Source organism: Stegastes partitus, unplaced genomic scaffold (genome assembly GCF_000690725.1).
Source record: "Stegastes partitus isolate 25-593 unplaced genomic scaffold, Stegastes_partitus-1.0.2 Scaffold7, whole genome shotgun sequence".
In the NCBI taxonomy this organism is placed as follows: Eukaryota; Metazoa; Chordata; class Actinopteri; family Pomacentridae; genus Stegastes; species Stegastes partitus.
Genome location: NW_007577738.1, coordinates 1,059,870 through 1,083,936, shown reverse-complemented (window position 1 = coordinate 1,083,936; position 24,067 = coordinate 1,059,870). Strand labels below are relative to the sequence as shown.

The 24,067-nt window shown below is 39.9% G+C and overlaps 1 protein-coding gene across 2 annotated transcripts in view; it reads left to right on the top strand.

Annotated features, from left to right (window-relative positions):
• The window catches only part of nalcn (sodium leak channel, non-selective), an 84,089-nt gene extending 70,591 nt beyond the window's left edge, over positions 1–13,498 (top strand). For both annotated transcript variants that reach the window (XM_008282237.1, XM_008282230.1), the window contains 19 exons: positions 742–909; positions 1,571–1,675; positions 2,309–2,415; positions 2,506–2,626; positions 2,744–2,842; positions 4,048–4,141; positions 6,519–6,625; positions 6,778–6,852; positions 6,941–7,060; positions 7,168–7,236; positions 7,323–7,471; positions 7,596–7,689; positions 8,081–8,213; positions 9,455–9,570; positions 10,356–10,513; positions 11,629–11,779; positions 11,900–12,049; positions 12,185–12,302; positions 12,615–13,498. In XM_008282237.1, coding sequence (XP_008280459.1) covers positions 742–909; positions 1,571–1,675; positions 2,309–2,415; positions 2,506–2,626; positions 2,744–2,842; positions 4,048–4,141; positions 6,519–6,625; positions 6,778–6,852; positions 6,941–7,060; positions 7,168–7,236; positions 7,323–7,471; positions 7,596–7,689; positions 8,081–8,213; positions 9,455–9,570; positions 10,356–10,513; positions 11,629–11,779; positions 11,900–12,049; positions 12,185–12,302; positions 12,615–12,757 — 2,277 coding nt within the window. In that variant the 3' untranslated portion in view covers positions 12,758–13,498. The remainder of the gene's footprint in view (positions 1–741; positions 910–1,570; positions 1,676–2,308; positions 2,416–2,505; positions 2,627–2,743; positions 2,843–4,047; positions 4,142–6,518; positions 6,626–6,777; positions 6,853–6,940; positions 7,061–7,167; positions 7,237–7,322; positions 7,472–7,595; positions 7,690–8,080; positions 8,214–9,454; positions 9,571–10,355; positions 10,514–11,628; positions 11,780–11,899; positions 12,050–12,184; positions 12,303–12,614) is intronic.
• Positions 13,499–24,067: the final 10,569 nt, after the last annotated feature.

The window sequence follows — 24,067 nt, the reverse complement described above, 5'->3', positions numbered from 1 at the left end:
ACAACTGAGATGTTGTCACTATAATTATACTCCTTACATTCAACTACAGAAACTAATTTGCAGGCGCATTTGTCAGCATTTGTCTGCCGTTAGTGGCTGTATCGGATCTTGGTGTTCACAGTCGACCTTTGCAGGTGCTGCAAAAATAATTACAGAAACTGTCCCCCTACCTTGTTTACTTTGTTCTGTCAGACTCAGAAATTACAGATGTATCTTTTGTAGCCTTTAAAAGAATGTAAGTAAGTTCTGTTTTATCTCCTTCACATGACAAGACTTCATGAAATTCTAATTTCCATTAGAAAGTGTGTGATTCATTGGGGTTTTCTCTCATACACAGATTTTGTTTTTTTGCTGCACTCCTACACATATTTTCTCAATTATTTAAGTTACAGTCATTAAGATTTAATCAATTTTCTTGGCCTTGTAGTCATAATTGTACATTTCACCAGCTTCAATGAAATACATAACTACTACTCAAATTACTTTGTATTTAGAGTATTCAGTAGTTTCGCTGTGAAATACAAGAGGCCTTTAAAGAACATTGTTGTGTAGACTTAAGAGACAGAATAAGTCTTGGTTTTGTTGCCAAAGAACATGTTCATCAAAGGTTTGCACCAATGGAATGGAAAACAGATTATAGGGTTGTTAATAATAATCAAAATATGAAGCCATGACATGGACACTGGTATTCTTTCATTTCCATTAACCATCCGTCCTTCCCTCCTGCTGCATTTGCTGCAGGTGAGTCTGATCTTCCTGTGTTGGCTGCCTCCTGACGTCCCTCCTGAGTCTGGGGCTCAGCTGCTGATGATGCTGCGCTGCCTGCGTCCGCTCAGGATCTTCAAGCTGGTACCCCAGATGAGGAAGGTGGTGCGGGAGGTTCTCAAAGGATTCAAGGAGATTTTCCTGGTCAGTGGCCACATGAACAGTTTCTGCTTGTGTGTAGGAGAGCGGTGTTATAGCGGTGTGCTATTTTCAAAATCCGCTTGCTTTTAGGTATTATTTTTTAGAGATAATGAGATGAACTGATTATCACATTTGCCCAACCATGAAATAAGGTTTTTATGTTAATTAACAATAAATTAAAAAGCAAACAAACAAACAAAAAATATCTCATGTCACTCTCTGTTGATATGCAAAAAAAATCTAAGAAATAATTAGAAACCTAAGCAACCATAAAATAAAGATTTACTTCTGTTTTTTTGACAGGTTCACATTTCACGTCAGTATGAAAATCAGTTACCTGAAATTTGCTATAAGAATTAAAAGGAATGCTGTAGTACATGACTTAAAGCCTGTCTTTGTACACTAATGCATGTTATTTATGTTTTTGTTGTTACATTCTTTGCCATTTATGGGCTTTTCTTATCCTCTGCTTCACCAACCGAAAATGTTATAATATCTGATAATACCATATTATCAGAAATGTATTCAACCTGAGTCTAACAGATTTTTACAACTGAGGTCTCCGTGTCCTGAGCTGTCGGACATCCTCCGCTTGCTCCCTAATCTCTGAGACCTGGATTATGTTGTACTGTCTGCCTTAAAGTCTTGATTGATTCTCCTGCAGGTTTCTATTCTGCTCCTCACACTAATGCTGGTGTTCGCGAGCTTTGGAGTTCAACTGTTTGCCGGAAAGCTTGCCAAGTGCAACGACCCCCATATCCTTAAACGGGTACAGCAAGAAACCTAATCTCCTCACTAAACCACCCCCTCCCATCCTATGCTCCCTGCAGAGAAGCACAGGCTGAATAAGTAGAAGGGGTTTCCCCTGTCAAATCAATAGTCCGCCGCTTCCTTTTATCCTACATTTTTCACATCAGCCCTTAGATCTCTTTTAGTTAGCGCAAACCTCTTATTATATAGAAGACTCCTTAGGGATGCTTTTGTAGTAGGTCTTAAACAGGGATTTCTAGTTATTATCATTTTAGGGCTATTTTGCTCCTAGTGATAGTATAGCATCATTTTCAGCAAGGTGGTATCTGGGAATCTGTTGTTTATTGTTATGTGTTGTTGCTAAGCATTAGCTAGAGCATCAATGAGGAGATGGAGAAACATATTTTCCTTAAACTAGATGATATTAAATTCAACTTTATAGTCATTGCACAGAGTGGGAGTACAAAAACAAGAAACTACAGTGCAAACTACTTAACTACTAAGATACAATCACATGCATCATACAAAACCAAGAATAATATCTTGATTATTGTCATATTTCTCAAATTCTTATGGTATATTAACTGAGTACAATATTTCAAACCACTTCACAAAGAATCTTCATTTCATGTTTGTTTGTTCTCTGCTCCAGGACGAATGTCACGGTATATTCCGAATAAATGTCAGCGTTTCCAAAAACCTCAACCTCAAGCTGAAGCCTGGAGAGAAGAAACCAGGCTTTTGGGTACCAAGAGTCTGGTAAATCTAATTTATTATTTTTTTTCTAGCTTGATTTTGAATTCACACAGCTAGTGCAGTGATCAGTGTGTCCGTCCTGTCCTTTTCCAGGGCGAACCCACGGAATTTTAACTTTGACAACGTGGGGAATGCTATGCTGGCTCTTTTTGAAGTGCTGTCACTCAAAGGCTGGGTGGAGGTCCGAGACGTCATCATTCACCGAGTTGGACCGGTACTGATCCAGATCTTACCTTTATAACATCTTCCATTAAAGGATTTTTTCAATACATTGCAACAAAAGTGTGGGTGTTGCTACGCTCAGTCAGTACATATCCCTCTGTGTCTGCAGATCCACGGCATTTACATCCACGTCTTTGTGTTTCTGGGATGCATGATTGGACTCACTCTGTTTGTGGGAGTTGTCATTGCAAACTTTAACGAGAACAAGGTAAGAGCCACACATATACATACACCTATTCTACTTTTTATGTTGTGTCATCATGATACATACCACTGTTGACATTAAGCTGTCATGCTGATGTGTGTCCCTCTTTGTGAGTCTGTAGACACATTGTTGTGAACACATAATAGACACATCATACTCTCACCACAGGTATGAAACATCTATGTAATAGACTATTTACATAAATTAGCATATAAATAGGGGAACACAGATTCAGTTGACATGTTAAAATTTATACCAGATATGCGTTTCGAACTTGTTGGCATGTAAAATCTTTGCTTGTTAATGAACTTTTTGGTTAATTTAGGAAGAAACATTTCTATAATGTATATTATTGTGTGCTTTTTATTGGCGTCATACTAACGTTTGAGCATTTTGTCTGTCAAGTGGTCTGAGAAGAAGCCAGACATCTGCACCTCCTCTTGCCTCTGGCTCTTATGAAAGCTCATTTTCATTTTTATGACCAAGTATTTCATATTTAAAACTGTTGTATTAATGTGACATCCAGCTACATGTGGTTCAGAAAAAACCTGTTGATATCTGCATTATCATTTTCTTGTTAATGTGTGCTCAAAGATGGGACTTTTTACAGTGACTTTAATTGTTTTTTGTTTGTTTTTTTCATATTTCAACTCACCCATAAACAGAGACTATTTAATCTACTTATCCAGTGTTGCAGATTCCTAATGACTTGAATGATGAGAAATGATTGTCTTTAAAAGTTTCTGAGATGTTGTCATTCAAGCACAGCCTTAAATTTTAATGTCCAATACAACATGCAGGAAGTTGCTCGAGGCCTTTTCGTAAAAGCTCGGAGCATTTATTATATTAATCTAAAATTTCACAAATATCTCTATGAATATCCATATTTGATGCTATAAAAATTTCTGGAAAATCAGAGATGGTGTTACAGGAAATCGTCTAAAAATTGGATGATTTGCGATGGAATGACCCTACTAATTCAGTAATCATACGTTCTTTCATCACGGATATGAATGCAGGACATGAAGCAATTCAAGTGCCTCTTGAATTAGATTGTTTTAGGTTGTTTTTATTCTTACTTAGCAGCAAGACTGGTGGAGAACGAGATACGGGCAAGGACAAACTCAAGCATTGTATTCATCTCAGACTGGCACATTTACAGAAACACCTCCTCCAGAATCTAAATATGTCGTGTCTCCCTCCACCAGGGCACCGCTCTGCTCACTGTGGACCAGAGAAGATGGGAGGATCTGAAGAGTCGACTGAAAATAGCCCAACCTCTCCACCTGCCCCCTCGCCCCGGTACGGCCACTCGTGCTAAAATGCAAACACATTCAACAAATGGTTTTGGAAATGACACTGCGGTACAATGCATCGAGCTCAACATCATGGCAGTCACGTCTCGTCCCCTCTTCCCTGATTGAGTGTGTGGTGTGTGTCAGCGCTTGTGCATTGTTAAGCAGCACCTGCATGATTAATCCATATTTAATAGTCCTTGTTTTTCATTGAGGATGGATGCCTCGAGGGATTCATCATGACACCCAAATGATGATTAGCAGCAGTAATGAAAAAAACTGAATATGAAGACAGATAATGGCTCAGACGCTGAATCACACATCGCTGCCTTCTATGGCCAATTTATTTACTGAAGTTATCAAATTTTCACACCCACTGTTGAAGTGAGCTGCCTGCTCTATCCGCATTAATGTACATTTTTGGATAAGTAGGAACCGTATGCCAATTGTACTGATATTCTACACATGTTACAGTCTTGCTGATCACTTTTCAGCATGAGAACACTGCACATTTGCACTGTTGCTCTCCCTCCTGTGATTAGAGTCATGAGAACCGTTGAAGTGCCTCGGAGGCAGTGTGGGAAATTGCCTGTTAGTACAGTTGAGGCTGAGAGCTAACAGAAAATCAATGGCTTCAGTTTTCGTCAGCAGTGCCGCTTACACCAGCATTATCAACCTGACTTTGATCCACATCCAAAGGGCCTTCAGCGCCGGCGCCACTCACTCACCGCTGGCAGATCATTACAACGCTGCGCTGACCTTTACTCACATGGCCGAAGCCAAAACACTCGCAAAAAAACATTATCTGTGCCGTCCGCAGTCATATGTAGCAACGCCTTGCAACTGGATGTAAAGCTGTTTTATGGTAATTTGACATTCAAGTGGCTTTGAAGTGCGCAGAAGAAGCATCTGTAACAAGGATTACTAACAAGGTTTTTTCGAACAGTGATTTGCTGTGACAAGAATATTGGTCAGATTTAGATCTACAATGCTGGCAGATGGAACAGACTTGGAAGGGAAGTACATGTGAATGGATCCAACTAATTTTTGAAACCAACGTGTAATTACAGTCAATTAAAATACACAGTCATCCTTCAATGTATTCATACACTCCCAGTAAAGAAAAAACAGCTGTCACTGAAATAAATTGAAACTGACGAAAGTAATAATAAATAAAAGTTTAATGAAAATCATGACATTGCTTTTGAACTGTGGCTCAACAGAAATATACAAAATAAAAATTGATTAATTAATTTAAAAAAGAAAAAAAAGAAAAACAAGCAAACAAGCATGATGGGACCCGTAAACTAATATTTTGTCGAACAACCCTTTGAGCCAATCACTGCAGTCAAGTGTTTTCTGTAACTCTCAGTCAGACTTCTGCACCTGTTGACGGGTATTTGGATTCTTGCCCACTGCTCATCAGCAAAGTGCTCTAATTTGTCCGGGACAGTTTTTCTTTTTCTTTTTTTAATTATTCTTTTCAATCACCATTCAAAAGCAGTGTCTAATTTCACTAAGTTATAATTTTGCACATTTTTATTTATTATTACTTTTTTCAGTTTCAAGTTATTTGAGTGACTGTTGTGAATTTTGTCTTTTCTTTAATGGAAGAGTATGAATATATTTGAGGACGACTGTAGGTATTAGGTAGAGTTGGGGTGGACTCGTGAATTCAATTCGATTCTCTTCATATTGCACCATTTCACAGTGAAAGTCATCCCAGAGCGGCTTATATTGTAAGGCCACGACCTTACAATATTACATTAAGGAGAGAAGTCAACAATTCCCTTAGAGCGTGCACTTAGCCAGTCTTATCCCTTTTTAAAGCAGTAAATAGCCTCCTAATGCACCTTAGAGAAGAAAATCTTCCCTGTCTGGGAAATAAGATCCCTGCTGCACAAATAAACAGCATCCCAACCTTGAATATGATTACGCTCCCTCAAATAAGGTTATAAAGTTTTACAAATATGCTTAAAAGGACAGATGATGTCTTTTTAGTTTTTACTTGACGCACTGAAATTGCTTTTTGAGAGCCAATTTTGGAGCCTGACTGTGCAATTCTTTTTTCTTTTTTTTTTTCCAAAATCACAAAATCTAAAGCATCTTTACATTGTTAGCGTTCGTTATCTCGACGCCGCCATCTGCATGAATAAAGGTGTGTGAAACCTGCAGCACTAAAAGCTTGATGACACTCGAGTGGTCCGTGCGTGCCATCTGCTGGACAGTAAAGGATACTACCACATATTCAAGCTCTGGGTTTAGACACTGTTAGAGCCGTTTTGAACATTTAAATCTGATCTCTCACTTGATCAAAACCCTCTGCCTGAAGTAACTACTGTGCAGGTTGCAGTTAATTTGTGTTTTTTTTGTCTGTCTGACAGAAAACGGAGGTTTCCGAGCCAAGATGTATGACATTACTCAACACCCCTTCTTCAAACGGGGCATTGCTGTGCTGGTGTTGGCACAGTCTGTCCTGCTGTCAGTCAAGGTAACGCCTCAAACAACAATGCATTATGTCATTTTATCTAAGTATTGCTCTGTATTTTGTTCCATCTCTTATGATTCTTTCATTCTATTGCAAGTTCATTTTAGATGTTGTGAACTGACATTAACACACATAAACCTGCTCTTTTTTCTTAGTGGGATGTAGATGATCAAGTAACATTTCCCCTCGCCACCATGTCTGTAGTGTTCACCTTTATATTTGTGCTGGAGGTGAGCTGTTTTTCTCTCCGTACATCCATCACTTTAGAGGTGTTACTGATTGTTTCCTCTGATGTAGACTAATGTTGTTGTTTCCTAGGTGACAATGAAGCTGATAGCCATGTCTCCAGCTGGTTACTGGCAGAGCCGACGAAATCGCTATGACCTGCTGGTCACATCACTGGGTGTCATCTGGATAGTTTTGCACTTTTCCTTACTGGTCAGAAAAAAAGGATATTTCATTGAGTGATTTTTATTTTTTATTTTTTTTAAGAATTGTAATTAAGTCAGTGTTAACACAAATGTTTGTGTTATTTCTGTCTGCAGAATGCATACACCTACATGATGGGCACATGTGTGATTGTCTTCAGGTTCTTCACAATATGCGGGAAACATGTGAGTATGTTTTTAGAAAAAGTAAGTCATTTCTACAGCGGTAATAGAATATTATACTACTGAGTGTGTGCATATGATCTGTGAAGGTGACGCTGAAGATGCTGCTGCTGACTGTAGTAGTAAGCATGTACAAGAGCTTCTTCATCATCGTGGGGATGTTTCTCCTCCTTCTCTGCTACGCGTTTGCCGGAGTCGTTCTCTTTGGAACCGTCAAATATGGAGAGAACATCAACCGGTAATCATTGAATTTCCTGATCTTCATAATGTTTTTCCTGATGAGAAACAGGCTGTTAGCAGCAGATACTGTACAACATGTCTTTAGAGAGTTGTCTCACTCTGTCTCTCTCCTCCAATCACAGGCATGCCAACTTCTCCACAGCGGGCAAGGCTATCACTGTTCTCTTCCGTATTGTCACAGGGGAAGATTGGAATAAAATCATGCATGACTGCATGGTAAGATGGGCTGCTGGTCCAGCACACTTCCCCATAGACAAAGGAACAGACCATCTCGTCCCATTCTGGGAAAATGCTGTATATTGTTTACATTATTTTTTGTGTTGAAAGGGTTGCCTCACCTCAATTTTCTGCAGCTGTTCCCGTACAATAGAATGATTGGATTTTTGTTTGTGGTGCTCACAGGAAAATTAACAGTTACTGTGGCTACCTTCCGTTGTTCGTATTACTTTAGATTCTCCGCTGACCTTAATGTCAGCAGTTTTACTGGAGCTCCTTTATACAAAAGAAATAGTGAGAGAGGAAACTGTTGAAATTATGTTTTTTTGTCTTTGGTTGATACAGTTATGTTTTTTCTGTCTGTTTATTTGTTTGTTTTTCCTGTCCCCAGGTCCAGCCTCCGTTCTGTACCCCTGATAAACTTCGCTACTGGGAAACCGACTGTGGCAACTATGCTGGAGCACTTATCTACTTCTGCTCTTTCTATGTCATTATAGCGTACATTATGCTCAACCTACTTGTAGGTCAGTGTGTGCATATGCACATTTTTTTAAATCGTTTTTTGCATGTACAGCATTGCACCATCACGTGATTAACTTACCTTCAATTTGGTAACAAAAATCAAGTAGGTAACCTGTTACATTTTCAGGGTTAATTAAGGTTCGAGTAGTTTTTCAGAGAATTAAGTCAAGACAGGGTTACAAACACAACTGTGTGCACGCATAAAATCAAATGATAGCGATCTTTTGAATTGCCAACTGTGGAGCTCTTTGTCTTTTTCCGCTGTACGTTGCACAAGAATGCAAAATCTGTAAAGCTCACTTACATGTGGTTTTATCACGTCTCCGAAGAGACAACAAAGAATTTCTCTGGCGACAAGAGTTTAGTTCGTTACAGCTTCAGTACAGCAATCAAACCCATTCATGCAGAAATTATGTCTCCCTCATGTCAACAGCTGCCAGACAGGAAGAGGGAAAGCGGTAGAATAAAAAATACAGTTAATTTAAATCCCACACAAATATTGCCCAATGCATCAAAAAAACAAAGCTAGAGTAATTGTGGTAAACTCAATAATCAAATGAAAAAATTAAGCCAAATGGATCGTCTCTGATAGTTTGAGCTTGTTTTATGAGATGAATCATAAAAGTCTGGATTACAGTCAACCTATTATCTTGTGATTTATTCGGTCTATTAGCAGCCTGTGCTGTTAATTCATGCCATCATAAAATACATTTAGAGCTCTAAAGAAGTGGCTCTCAAAACTTTTTGTATCATGACACCCTTTTATAATGTTTTTTTCATGCCAGCCCTTCACATAAAATACTTGGCTGGAATGTGTGTTTGCACTACTTCAACAACTGGCATCCATACACTCTTATTACTAGTCTTAATTAAACTGCATATTTAATACATCCCACTTAATCATCTAATGATTTCAATATATTTTTCTCTTCAAATACATTTGAAAAGTTTAATATAAAATATAAATCATATCAATTTTTGCCCTGTTTCTGTATGTGATGTAATAAAAAATGTAAAGTATAGAGCATAAAATGAGAACTAACCATGTGGCACCCCGTGGCTCACGCTCAAGACGCCCCACAGTGCTTCAGGGAACCACAGCTCCAAAGTGCTGAAGAACAACTTGATTTAATTGTTATGCAAATACTGACAACTGATGCCTCTTGCAATGCAAAATACTTAGATGTTGCCTTTATGGAATATCTTCATCTGTGAGAGTTAATATCGCTTCCTGTCGCTGCAGCCATTATTGTGGAGAACTTCTCTCTGTTCTACTCCACCGAGGAGGACCAGCTGCTGAGTTATAATGACCTGAGGCACTTCCAAATCATCTGGAACATGGTGGATGACAAACGGGAGGTGAGAAATTAGCAGTAGGAGAGAGGATGAGGAGACTATAGAGAACAATATAGGACAATATAGAGAAGATAAAAGCTGCACAAGAGCTAATGAGAGGGACTGAAGGGAATGGAGTAGAGCATTCAGTAATAGGAATGACAGTAATTAGAACAGCGGGGGCTGGATTAAAAATGTAGACCCCCTCCTTTGTATCCCTGCTATCATTCAGATATAGCCTATCTCACTTCTTTGTACATTCACACGCAATTGTAAGGCATAAAACAAGTCTATACGCAGCAGCATGTTGGAACCAACCATGGTCATCTTCCAGTCACCACCCCTATTTATAATCTGATGTCCTAAATTCATTAAAGGACATTAAAGGGTTCGTACTCTTGGAGAATACTCTAGGAGCCTTTTAAGGTGATTTAGTTTATCTTTTTGTTTCCTGTAGTAACATCACTCATGCCGCTTTTAGGGGAGTGCAGCTGAATTATGCTCAAAAGACATGCAAGCAGAGTGCGCAATTAGGATGATTCAGCTCCAGCGTTGTGTGAAAATTGACTAAAATGTACTGAAAATTTCACACCCAAAATCCGACAATTAGGCACATATTCTTAATAGCAGAGATGATTGTGTTCCCCTTAAACCGTGAGCTGTGAATTATCATATCCCATTTAATCTCCCCTGTCATCTGCAGTTCAACGAAGTTCTCACAGTTTCGAATTAAGTCACAGTATCGCAGGCTTCTCGAGTCATGTCACCTCCTGATTAACCCTGCGACCTGTGGGAATCTGTGTCTCCAGGGTGTAATCCCGACATCCAGGGTGAAGTTCCTGCTTCGTCTGCTCAGAGGCAGGCTGGAGGTAGACCTGGACAAAGACAAGCTGCTGTTTAAACACATGTGCTATGAGATGGAGCGGCTGCACAGCGGAGGAGATGTGACCTTCCATGATGTGCTGAGGTGATTGAGGAGCACCACATGTAGTACACGCAGAAGCAGTGCCTCAAATGCAAACCTCACATCATTAGCAACCCAGTACAATACAACAGCCTGTTTAAATCAATAAGGATCTGGATCAAATTTTCAAACAATTGAAAAAAAAAAGACCTGTTACTCTAATCTTTTTATCCAGTGACAACAGTGTACACAATGAAAGCACGATAGATGACAATGTTGTCATTTGTAGTTTTAGTTGACTAAGGCTTCAGACACAATGACACAAAACTGTCTATTTAGCTTATTGTCACAGTAACAGAATGGTGATGCAGCTGTGTTACAGTATTTCAGAGCAGCATCTTTCATATTGGACTGTTTTGATGATGTACCGTGCATCTCATTTTATTTATTTGTTTATTTGACAGGGACAGTTCTCACTGATTATCCGAAAAATGACTGTACATAAGCCAGAGTAACCACTAAAGGCTGACTGACTTTGATGTGTTGTCCCTGGACAGTTCTTAGCCCTCTCCAGGACTTCCATCTTGCCATACGTAGAAGGTCTTTCGGGGTCCATTCGACCCCAAGAAAGAATATGTGCAAAATATCTGTTGGTTTTCATTATAGACTTCTGTACTATGTTAAATACATTTTCTGATAAGTTGATGTATTTTTGGTTCCAAATGCATGACAAATGTCCCTCTTTTTATATTGAAAAAAAAATCTTCAAAAACAGAAAAACAATACCTGTCACCTAAACCAAATGGCCTGGGGTCCAAAAGACACTAAAAGCTCTGAATAGGATTAAAGTTACCTCAAAAAAAACAGCATAAAATTCATGAATCGGATCATTTAAAAGCAGAACTGGTGTATGAAACCATCCCCTACTTTGAAAGCAACTAATTTGGGCTCTTATGAGGGTAGAGTTAGTTAAATCACATTACAGATTTTTTTGAAATACTTTAGCTTGAGTCAGGTCTTGCTGCTTAGGTGCCAACATTGCCTTGTGCAAGTTAATGCGAGTAATGTACTTTTGCTTTAAAGCTCTTATCATCTTTAATTCCACTGGGTTCTCCTCCAGTAACTATGTCTGTTTCTTGTCTGTATGTTCCTTGTTTGTTGTGTGTGTAACCATACAGCATGCTGTCGTATCGCTCAGTGGACATTCGAAAGTCTCTCCAGCTGGAGGAGCTGTTGGCCAGGGAACAGCTGGAATACACCATTGAAGAAGAGGTTGCCAAACAGACCATACGCATGTGGCTCAAAAAATGTCTCAAACGCATCCGGACGGTTAGTGTCTCAACAGAAAACACATACGCTTTGCTTTGCCTATTGCATTCACACGTGTGTATAACACGTCCCTGCTTGTACTGTGTGACGCTGACCACAAATGCCTGTCTGCACTCACAGAAGCAGCAGCAGTCGTGCAGCATCATTCATAGCCTGAGAGAGAGCCAGCAGCAGGAGCTGAGCCGCTTCCTCAACCCTCCCAGCATAGAGACCACGATGCCAAGTGAAGACCACAATACTAACAACCCAGACAACCCCTCGCAGCCTGAGGTAGAGCCCTGCAACTGCACCGCCGCCGCGTACACACTCGCATGTGCTCACAGCTTGACATACAGCAAGCGCATCATATAATCTGCAGGTGTGCGCTTGCACTGTTGAAACAAAGGATATGTGCTCTTTGTTTAGATGAGTGGTCTCCAGCAGCTACTGAGCCCCACGTTGTCAGACAGAGGAGGGTACAGGCAGGACTCCTCAGACCTGGGGAGACCACAGAGGAAGCTGGGACAGTGGCGGCTGCCTGCAGGTGTGTGCTGCCTCTGTGTGCCGTCTGTATACTACAAGTGGCGCTTTTCTTTCATTAAAAGTGAAGTGAAACTGGAGCTTTTCTCAACTTTCTCCCTGCTATAGAAAAACCAGGCAGCCAGTTTATGTAACCTGATGTTACAGAGAAGCAATTTAGTCATCTGCTTGTTTAGGATGAACTTTTACTTACAGTGGCAGCCAGGAAAGATCTAAAGGTGGAATTGGAAAAATAAGGACAAAAATTACAGGTAGACATCCCAAGACTCAGGCTGTGAATTTCTCCTCTGTGTGTGTGTGTGTTGTGTTGTGTTAGGTCGCACAAGTGTCAAGTCCATTGTTTGCAAGATGAACCCCGTCAACGATGAGGCTTCCTCTGGGTCAGAGGTGAAGAAGTGGTGGACCCGTCAGCTGACTGTGGAGAGTGACGAGAGCGGCGACGACCTCATTGACATTTAGAGATGAGTTGCGGCGTATCCTGCCGTTTTTTCTAGATGAGCTGGGAAGCTTGCTGGTTGACACAACTTGTTTCATTTCCTCTTGCTCTAGCCTAATGAAAACAAAGCTTTTTTTTCTGATCTCATTGTCACCCAGTTTCTGACTGTTCAGACGAATCGGTAGGCTGTGTGTGGACGCCAAAAATGAGACAGCCATTTTGGCATGCAGTTATAATATTTTATACCTCTGGGATGGGTATTACCATGTGTTCTTACTCAATACGATGGCTGAGTTTTTTCTATGCAGGCACATATGGTGTTAAAAGTAGATTATCTGATGACTAAGGCCATGGTGTATTCATAAAACAAACCAAGAAGCTGCTGCTGTGTGTGTTTTCTACTGTTTCATGTCAATATTTAAAATTCGCTAGCTACAATAATGTCTTTCCATGCTTTATCTCTTTTCGTCTGTTTGAGTCAGTGTTTAGGACGATGTCTCGTGTGGTCTTCGATATTATCATATAAATGTTGATTTTCTTATTGACACTTTATACTTAAACCAGGCCACTTGTTCTTGTTGGTAGAACAAGCAAATATAAGAAAATTTTTAGATTTATGACTGTGAATGTAATTAAAATGTAATCTATCTGTATTTGTGCAGCATTAAAATATAAACTATTTTGTAAATTATTATAAAACTTTATGGAAAATTCAATTATTATAATAAAGGCCGAAACCACTTGGGTATTTATGAGCAAAAGAATGGTGACATTGATTTTCTTTTACATTACATTACAGACTTTTAGCAGGTTTCCAAAATGACTTAGAGTAAGAAAGCTGAACCTCCATGAGAGCATGTTCTATGGCCATGTTCCATATATTTACATGTTAATCATAAGGTAACAGATTCTTGCTCCCCTCTGAACATCACATATCTCCACTTTTGGTGACTTTTCACAGAATTTTGCACTTTCTTTCTGCCCTGATGAATATCTGTTGTTGTTAAAACTGTTCAAAATCCAAATACACAATCTGAAATATGCATTCTGGCGAAGCTAAAAACATGGCAGGAAAAGTTTAGATATCCATGGCTCTTACTTTGATGCATTTTATTTGGAATTTGTAGGACACCTTTAGAAAATGTATACTCCAGCATTTTGTATTAAGTGTTAAAATTAATTTCAGAGCAATACACTTTTAACAGTGAGGTACTATAAAGAAGAACATTTTGATAAATCTTACATCTGTTTTTTTCTTTTTTTAGAAAAATCAACAGAATTTGGTTCCTCTCAGCATGCCCTCCTTGTAACTGAATGTGCTTTTAACTAACAGAATCTAGATGCAAAACTGGTCCAGGAAGCTTCTCAACTTGCAGACTCCCTCAATAGCAGGTGAGCAGCTTGCGTGACAGCTCTGCAACCACTGGCACATGAGTGTGTGTCTGTGTGTGTAAATGGGGGAATGAGAAACGCATTGTAAAGTGCTTTTTAGAACCTAATTAAGGTTTTAAGTGCACATTGTTCGTCATTTTTAGTTCCTCGTGGATCATTAAACTCAACGTAGCATCTGTGGGCAGATAACTAAAAAACCTAATCTGGAAGAATGAAAACTAAACACATACATGACAACCTTACTGACAAGAGGGTGCTGTTGGGAGCAGTCAATATGTCTGCTCATTAATGCATATGGTCACTGATGTCACACTGAGCAACTTCAGCTGTAGTCTGATGGTTATCCCATCATTTTTAACTGCCAAGTATCTAAAATGTTGATTCGGAGTCCCCAAATATACAGATTTTCTTGTTTAAATTTTTGCTTCACAATAAAATGAAAGTCTCTGACCCTTTACAGATCCCTTACATGCTGGTTATTGAGTCATTGCTTATCCTGGTGCTCAGCGCTCTCTCCATTTCACAGCAATGACCGATGATGACAGTCCTGTCATCTGCTATGAGCAGCTTGCTGTGGCTCTAGATGAGCTCAGTTTCCAACCAGCCATTGGGGTCAGTGTGAGTCTGTCGCGTCCACAGAATGAAATGTAGTTGATCCAGTTGACAGGCACTGTGAGTGCAGCACACACTGCCGTTCACACAAACACACAAACAGAGGTGCGTGCATAAGCCTCTCATTTCATTCCTTGTGCTCCTTGATTATGTATTTCTTTCTAGTTAATTCATCAGACAATCGCTTCAGGTTAGATTGAACCTAATTGACTAATGCACTGACATTTATACTGCTGGCTGCAACTAAAGCATTTTTCCCTTAACAAGGGCCCTTGTTAGATGGAATTAGCCTATTAAAAGAGACAGGGTCTTCATTTGTCCATTCAAAAGCCTAGTAAGTTTCACAGCTGATGGAGTGTGTATGGGGCGGGCTGGATAATGAATATGAGGGAGAGCTGAGAGGGTGTAGAGAATCAGCTGCCTGTGGGACGCCTACTTGCTCTATAGAAATCATGACTTACACATTCCAGTCTGTCGGTGACTGAGTGCTCTCCCCGACATATGGTCCTGTAGGGAAACAGTGTGACATCAGCCCTCTTGCCAATCAACTGTCTTTAATTTATCTTTTCTCACTCTTTCTTCTCTTCAGCCATCGCCTCTTAAGCTCCACTTAGCTAAGAACCAGCTCATCAAAGGGCCTTTTTCTCTCTCTCTCTTTTTTTTTTTTTTTTAGTATTTTTGCCCTGCGTGGTAGAACACTTTTTTGTCTTTTAATTGCCTCTGCATCACACTGGCTCTTGCAGGGCCTGTTGTTTTTACCCTCTCTATTGTAATTTGCCCACCTCTCCCTCGTGCATGTCCACTGCTTATTTAGGGCCTAATTGAGGCACTTTGGTAATTGAGGAGGAAGTTCTTAAGAGCAGAGGGAGTGGCAGAGCGTCTGCGAGTCGAGATTACCTGTAATTAAAGTACATGATGGCTTTGATAGCTTGGTTCTCTCCCGTCGAGATGTCACATTCAAAACCCTGGCGGCGGCGGCAGCAGCGTCATGGAGACTAGAAAATGCCTTTCTCTGCCTATTCTGCAATGCAAGACTATCACTTAGATGTGAATACTGCATGAATGACAGAAAGATGAAGAAAATAATTAAATAAGAGACACACACTTGTACCAGTGCAGTTGTTGATGGCTCTCCATAGCTAATTAAAAACAGATTCTGGAGGAGGAAGTGTTGGAAAGCTGATATAATTTAGAGCACACTTGTCACCCTCCTCCAGAAAGTCTGAATTTGTACCTCTGAGGCTTCACACAGAGACAATGTGACCAATCTGATTATTAACCAGAAATGAGGTGTGATTGCTCTTGAATGTGTAAATGCTTGCAATTTCAAACGATAAAGATGTAAGTGATTCGGTTCACTCGTGAACCTTTGATCTGATTTATTGCCGGCCAACGAGGAGCTACGAGAATCCTTAATGTCTGATTTGCCTGCGTCCATTGTCCATGTAGTTGTTACTGTGGATTTTAGTTTCATTACACCGCAGAGAAACATCTTGACAGAATTTCTTTAACTGAAAGAAAAAATGTTAAATAGAAGAACAATACAGTTTCACTCAAATGAAAGACTTGGCTTAAAACCATTACAGACGCTGCCGATCAGACCAAAGAGAAGAGCAGTCCATACAACCGGTGGCATGAGTCTCAACAGTAGCACTGATTGGAGTTTAATATGAGGTGAAGCAGGGGTAAAAGCTTCCTCTCACTGAGCTCCTCATGGCTATTGTCCTTTTTAGAAATTAGCGAAAGTGTCTGCAGCCTTCAGCCATTAAAGGGACACAGACAGGGGTTAAAGCAGTCTGAGCCTCAGAAGGAGAGACCATTGTTCCTCAAGGCCAAAACGTCTCTTTCAAAGGATGTACCAGATAATCTGGCTTGTACATCTGAACAACTAATCATTTATGCTTTTTTAAATCTGTTTGATGTAGATTTTGACTAAAGGTGCCAGAATAATAATCTATTTTCATATTTTCACCGCGGCAACCTCCCCTCGTTGTGAAGCTTTCCCTCCTCTCCACACATTCTTAGCCTCATAAATAAAGGTGGTGGCAGTGCAAATTAGCCGCCTGTATCTCATGTCAACATCCACCCCAGGTCTAGGCCTGATCCCGTCCCCGTGTTTTGAAACAGATGGCTACTACTACAATAAAAAAGTAGCAAATTATTTTAGCAGCAGGCGGCAAAAGCAATTAACAACTGGCATAATGTGTTGATTAAAATCCATTCCAGTCTCAATGAAGGGGAAAAAAAACCCTCAATTTTTTCTATTCAGTCAGTTGGCGTCCGTCCACAGCTCAAAATATGCTGACCTTGACCCGACCAAAGCTGTTGTTCTTTTTGGACCAAAACATGATTCTTTGGCCTCATTCATTTGCCATTGATGTGAGTTTTCAGTAAAAAGTCTGTATTTCTGAGTTGTAAAAGTTGGGATGTTTTTTTCTCCCACATACCAACTTATATTCGCAAGTTTTGGGCCGAGATGTGTCGAGAAGATGTCTTAGTTAAAATATTCATACACAAAGTTTTAAGGCACCATAAAACTGCCTCAGTTTAAACCCAAATTCAAGTTCAGTCCCATCATCACACTCAAATTTTAAAGCTGTAATTTCACTTTTTTTTTTCACTCTGCGCTTCATCATCTCCACAACTGATCTCTGAGAATCTGTTTTCTGCCTAATTAGAACAAAAATCTTCTATTTTTTCTCCATAAATGTTACATTTAAAAGCCCATTTCATGCTTGATGTGTGTCGTTCAAATTTACAGGCAGACTTTGACACCACGGCTCCTTTGTAAATATGATGAATGCAGGAAGTCATTTTCAGGCCTTTACCTCATGTACTTCATCACCAGCAGTCAGTTGCCACCCCACTGAACACCGAGCACCAAGTGAGAGGCTTTACTTTGTCTTTGAGCCAGAAAATCTCATTTTCACTAAACACCTAATCAGTCCCATTCATCTGGCTATGGTTCCCTCGTTCCCCAGTTCTACACCTGGCTTTGCCGTCTTTAATTACTGGGAGACAGGCTTTGTCTGATCTGGAGCCAAGATTAGAATATGAGTGGCAAATCAAACCAAGTCAATTACCCACCAATCAAAGTAGAAAGGCCTGTAATTGCAGAGCAACAATGAGAGCCTCCGCTTCAGTCCGAGCATTGAGAGCATTATTAGCAAGGCATAATGCCTGCCTGCAGGGGGTGCTATGCTCAAACTATTAAATTTCATTGCAATCTCACAGATCACTGGAAAAGCATTTCTTAGTGTGACTATAGTCGTTAGTGAGACATTACCTTATAATTTAATGTTTTTAACTCTGCTATTATGTCAAATTGGGCATGTGGCCTTTGTATGCAAGGGAGCAGAAAATAGATGCAACATTATGAAGAGGCAGAGCTGCTACACAGCAATGGGAAGAGGAGTCGCAAAAATACCAAGAAAAAAAAGTGCTTTTGTGATGTACTAGCAGCAACAGAACAATTGTGTAGGAAAAATTTCATATCAAAATATTCCGTCACAAGATGCCCTAAAAGATAGATGTTGCTATCGCCTGAGATTAAATTATTTTTCTTTGTAAAAATCAATGCCTTGTCCTGTATTTCTGTCCCAGTATCATGTCAAAGCGTTCTGGGATTTTTATATCAGGCTGTGAAAGTCTTCAAAGCATAAAAACAAATAGCAATACAACATCACATGCTAGAGTAGGTCAAGCTGAAGAGGTCTTTTTTTCCTCCGACTCTGCATCACTGTGCGCCGGAACATTGTGTATTCACACAAAAGAACAACGTGCTTCCTCCTCATCCCAATAAGAATCCATACGTAGCTTCTTATTCTATTGACACCGAAGGCTGCCTGTAATTTGTGTCCGTCCCCACCTGCCTACCTTTCCTTTTCCTTCCTCTGGAAATTGTGAATGTTTTTAATGTATGTATTTGTCGTCTGCCCCCCTCCTCCCACTGTGTCCAACCTAGTCATTTCAAGCCGCAGACCCAGAGATGTATTAAAGCCCAGACAGAGAAATGAATCTGCTGCCGACTGACAGAAAAATACCCCCACCGGCTGCAGAATGGGATAGTTGTGGACAACTCAGGTTCAAACTGACAACTTCAATTTTGCCTTTGCTTTGTTTTTCTCTTTTTCTTCCTCTTTGTTTGGCTGCATTTGAAGATTGCCAGTCACAATATCAAAAGAGAGCACTGTTGTCATAGACTTTGTTTTCCAAATGTAACCTTTTGCTGCTCTGCAAGTCACACACAATTTTTTTTTTTCTTTCAGAATCCAAAAAATCCCAACTCATGTGTGGGACACGCACGTGCACGCTCGCAGACGGACTGGCGGATGCATGTTCAAAAGCAAACAAACAAAATCAAACAACATCAAACGGTATCAAAGTGAAAATCAGTGTCCTTCATAGACTGTGTGATGTTACAGATTATTTTCTGCTTGGCTTGGCACAGCTCTGATTTTTAAGACAGTGTAGATCTGATTTGAAAATAAGATTTTGATATTTGGCATGACAACTTCACAGCAATTAATTTCACACTGGGGACAGGACTCGCCAGAAAGTGAGAACACCTAAATGTCTGGTTGCAAGATTACTGGGATAAACATTTACTTATTTTAATTATTCAAGCAAACCTAATTATCCTCTTTTTTTCTGCTGCAGTTGTCAACATGTTCTGCTGTTTAAACTGACAAGCTCTTAAACATGTGTACGTTCAAGACGAGGTTGTGTCCTTTGTACTGGAAACAGTTACGAAACCTAACAGGCGAGTCAGTGAGCGTACCGTCAAATGGTTTGTTAAGCTCGACTCAATCCTTGAGGATGAAGTTACAGGAGTCTTTGCCTCTCCGGTCTCCACACAACTCATTATTACTGATGTGAGTCCGCAACAACACCAAAAAAGAACAAAAATCGTAGAAATTACCACAACGCTGTGTACGTTTGCTGACTTAGGCCAATGCTGTATATGAATGACTGGACTTACCATAAAACGGTGCAGGAGTAATGGAGGCCGAGGGATTGAGACTCACTGGAGCGCAGACGCAGACATTTGTTGTACCGGTCTCTGGGTGGGAGATGGTGAAGCATCTTGGAGTTGAAACTGGCTTCACTTTTTCCTGTTTTTGCAACTTTGAATCACAGAGGAATGATTAAGCAGGAACAAATTCTCTGACGTCGAATAAAAAAAGATGCTGCCGCGAATGTAGACTTAAATTGAGGTCAGACAAACTCAAAATAACGGATTGTGCGAGAATTTAGTCTCTTTATGATGCAACATAAATAACGACTGGTGTGGCCAATTTGTTAGAAGTCAATATATATAATTATCACAGATAATAAGCATCCGTGCTGCCAGTTCTGACCTCACAATGACACACTCAAACAACCAAATAGATAGGCAGGAATGTAGAAAGATTCGTCTTTCTATGGTGACATTTATTCATTAATTGTATATGCTGAGTTACTAAAGGCCTAAACATTACATCAAATGTCAGAGAGCATCATCAGTCATAATGAAACTATTTATAAGAATAAAAAAGGAATTAACTCAATCAAAATGGTGCACAATGAGACATATTCCATAATGGTTCCTGAAGGTTTTCCTCCTTCTGGTATGTTTTAGCTGTTTAGGAATGATCAGGACTTGTTAACCAAAGGGTCTCAGATTGAGGACAGTTTATAGGGTCCAGTTAAATGAACGCTGCTCTTGGCTGCAGGAGGTAATCAGCAGTAAACGTGTGGTCGTGGTGGTGACACCGGTGTCACATGTGAGAAATGTGGGTCAAATCCCAGTTCCATCAAAAAGGTAAAAAAAAAAAAAGTTTGGTCTGGAATTTTATTTTCAAGTTGCACATCAGAAAAACATCACAATCCCCCCCTACAAAAAAAACATCTCCAATATCAGTGCCATTCTGTGACTATTATTTTCGCTCCGCATACAAAATATTCACATATGGAGTTAATTCACCATCCGCCAACATTTTCCACATAATCTTGCACACAATAAGGAATGCTTTTCATTGTTTTCCAGTACGGCCGTGCCACTTTTGAATAAAACATGATTGCTAGAATAATGTGTGAAGGCTCTCTGAGTACTGAGGGATTCATTAGGACGAGTTTGAGGATAGTCCAGCAGTGGAAGTAAATGCCAGCGTCTGAAAAATGTCTTTCTCACACAGAGCGATCCAACCACAGGACGAGCATCATCATCATAGCAAATAAACAAAAATCTGTGAAGTATCAACAATGTCCCAAACCACTTATACAAACAAACCCCTCAAGCAAATATGCACTGATATTTTTTTTTTAAATACAACAGGAGAATTCATCCAAGCAGACAAAAACAGAAGGAAGCATACTGAACAACTTCACCAATGTACCACAGATCATTTCCAATATGACCTATTTTAAGTTTTAGAATTGGTAATTATAGTTCCATTATTTATTAGCAACCAAAAGAACCTGCAAGAAGTTGCATTAAAAATACATTTTATGATTTAAGCATATTAAAGCATACCTCTCAGCACAGTAAGTTTGGTGGTTTCAGTTTAAAGACTATAAAAATCTGATTTCAGTCATCTTCTTACTATGAATAATAAAATTCTACATTAGCACACTTTTCTGCAAACATTAAAGGTAAAGCCGATGTCATGGACTTCTTTACACCATGTAGGACTTCACGATATTTCAATTAAATATGATGACATTCGTAGGGTTTTATGTTGCAAAGCCAAGTTCAGTGAGTCCCACGCAGACCCGATAAAGTAGCATCTTTCTGGGAGTTAAAAACTTAACAAAACACATAAAGATGTTCTTCTGATCCTTAACTTTGTTGCTTATTTGTTCATGAATATTTCATGGTATACAGGAAAACATTGTACTACAAATACTACTAAAGTTTAAAGAATCTTTACCAGACATTGTTTGGGTGGGTTTTACTTTATTCTCTATGGACTTAACATAAAAACATCCAGGGGGAACGAGGTAGTGAATACTTTTTATAGGCACTATGTGACTGTTGTTCTTTTATGCTCATTGTAATGTCTCTGATGTATTCCCACTGCATCACTGTTACTGTTATTGATGATGACTTCAAATGTAATCTCAGAATAACGATATACTTTTAAACACAACCTCTGGTAGAACAATGAACAGCATGCAACAAGGACCTAAGAGGCAAACATTGTAGTCATGTGAGGATAAGCACATATGTTGTACAATGCTGTTCATTGCGAGCTATTGATGGTAGCCACGCAGTGTGATTCTCTTAAATTGTATATATTTACAGTGCATTTGGTGCTAAATATTGATTGACATTATAAATGCAATTCTCGAAATATCAATTTCACAAAAAAAAGCCAATTTTGTGTTGAATACTGACACAAAGAAATGAATCAGAATGGTACACCAATCCTTTGTAAATATGCTGGACATACTTTTTCTTCTCTCCTTGCCTTACAATACCAGGAGGAATCATGCCTTCACAGCATGACCTCTTTTTGACTATATCAAGTCAACATCTATCACTCTGCATGGGCTAAAGTTGCTACAGTAACTGTGCCCCTGATCCTCAAGTCCTCATTGATCCCTTTTTTTTTTCTCTCTCTCCCTAAATTTAAGATTTCAGCTTCCTCAGTCAGCTACAATAGAAAATCATTCCGGAAACATGGGCAAATCGCTGCTACGGAAGACAAAAGGAGGGATGTACATTGACACTTACAACTAAAAGTTAGGTTAGAATGACTGATTTACTTTGTGAAAGATGAAAAGCAAAATCAATGCAGCTACAAAGGTGAAAAGTCTCCTTTCATGTAATGGGCAGATACTTGATGATCCTAACAAAGATCACTTCCTCGTACAGTAATACACTTCTGTGGGCAAAGCAACTCTCAGCTGAGCGCTAATGACTCATAAAGCCTCACTGCCACCTCAACTTGACAAATGGCAAATGTCAGCGGCATATTCTCCTGGTAGGCATAATTTTATTAAGTGCAAATATCACTGTGCTCCTTAGGAGACACTCAAAGGTTAGACCAACAGCTGTAGCGGTTTCATGTGTATTAGCTGGGATTTTGCAGCAAGTCAGGCTCCCCTGAGTTGATGGACACAAGCAGTCAAGCATGAGGACGGACGCTCTGACTAAATGCAATAAGGAGAAGCTCGGGCTAAGATCATGTTTATTTAAAAGCCTGGGACAGTAACCTAATGGAGGACAGTAAGGTAAAGGGTTTCGGGGGTTGGGAGGGAGTGAAAGGGGGAGAGAGGGGAAAATAAGAGACTGGTGGTATATAGAGGGGCAGATCATTTTTTCCCATTTATTGGCTGTGGTAATTTGTTGATTCACTCATCCATGCAGAGTCTTTATGTTTAATGCAGGCCTCCAGAGGGAAAGGAGGGGAGCGGAGGGGGGGTGAGGAGGAAATGGAAAGACAGGCAATAGGGGGTTACGGGGTACCCCGAGAGATTAGCCTCCACCCCTCAGTGTGAGAGACGGAGGCGGATGAATATCAACCCTTAAAGAGGGCCTCAGATGCTAATCGTGGCTTCATATTGGCACCACTCCTCTCAATACACCTGCCAAGTAATTGACGGAAATGCTCTAAAACCTGACTTCTTGCTAAAGGCTGGTTTGACCTTAGAGGTGTTTGAATAACATAAAGTTAAAAATAAATTAACCACAAATTCACCACCAAAGGACGAAGCATTCTGTAGAAATAATGTATGATCATGGTTCATGAAAAAGCCCTTCACTGATATTAATTAACTTAACAGGCAGATTCTCCTTAACTTCCACTTCAATGTCATCCAACTGTCAAATGTATGTCTGGTCTTTGACATGTGCTGCGGTCTGACACCCATCATCCTAACCCAGCTGTTACCGGCATGCCTGCCCTGACCCGGCCCTCGAAAGGGTCACACCCACGTGGACAAACATCGGTGGCCCACTGCTGGCAATGGCTCCCCGTGAGTCCCATTTATGGAAAGGGTTACCACTGTCCGTTCTGCTTAGAGGAATTTCAATATCAACCTGCCCCTAACAACTACTGACGAAAGCCAAAGCCCTCAAAATATCATATTTTTAGAGTAGAGCCCTACTGTGAAGTTTCATGGTAGATAAATGTTAAAATAAGTTAGTTTCTGAAAACTGTGTGGCAGATCTTCAACTCTGATTCTGAAAGTTGTCTGATGAATAAGAAAAGTGGCACAACTAAGCAGGCGGTCGTGGTGCGATGGCTTGGACATGGCTGAGGATTTCCCAAACTGTCCCTGCTACTTACAGTTTCTAAGAAGCAAATAGGAACAAAAAAGTTAATTTATTGCATTTGCATTTG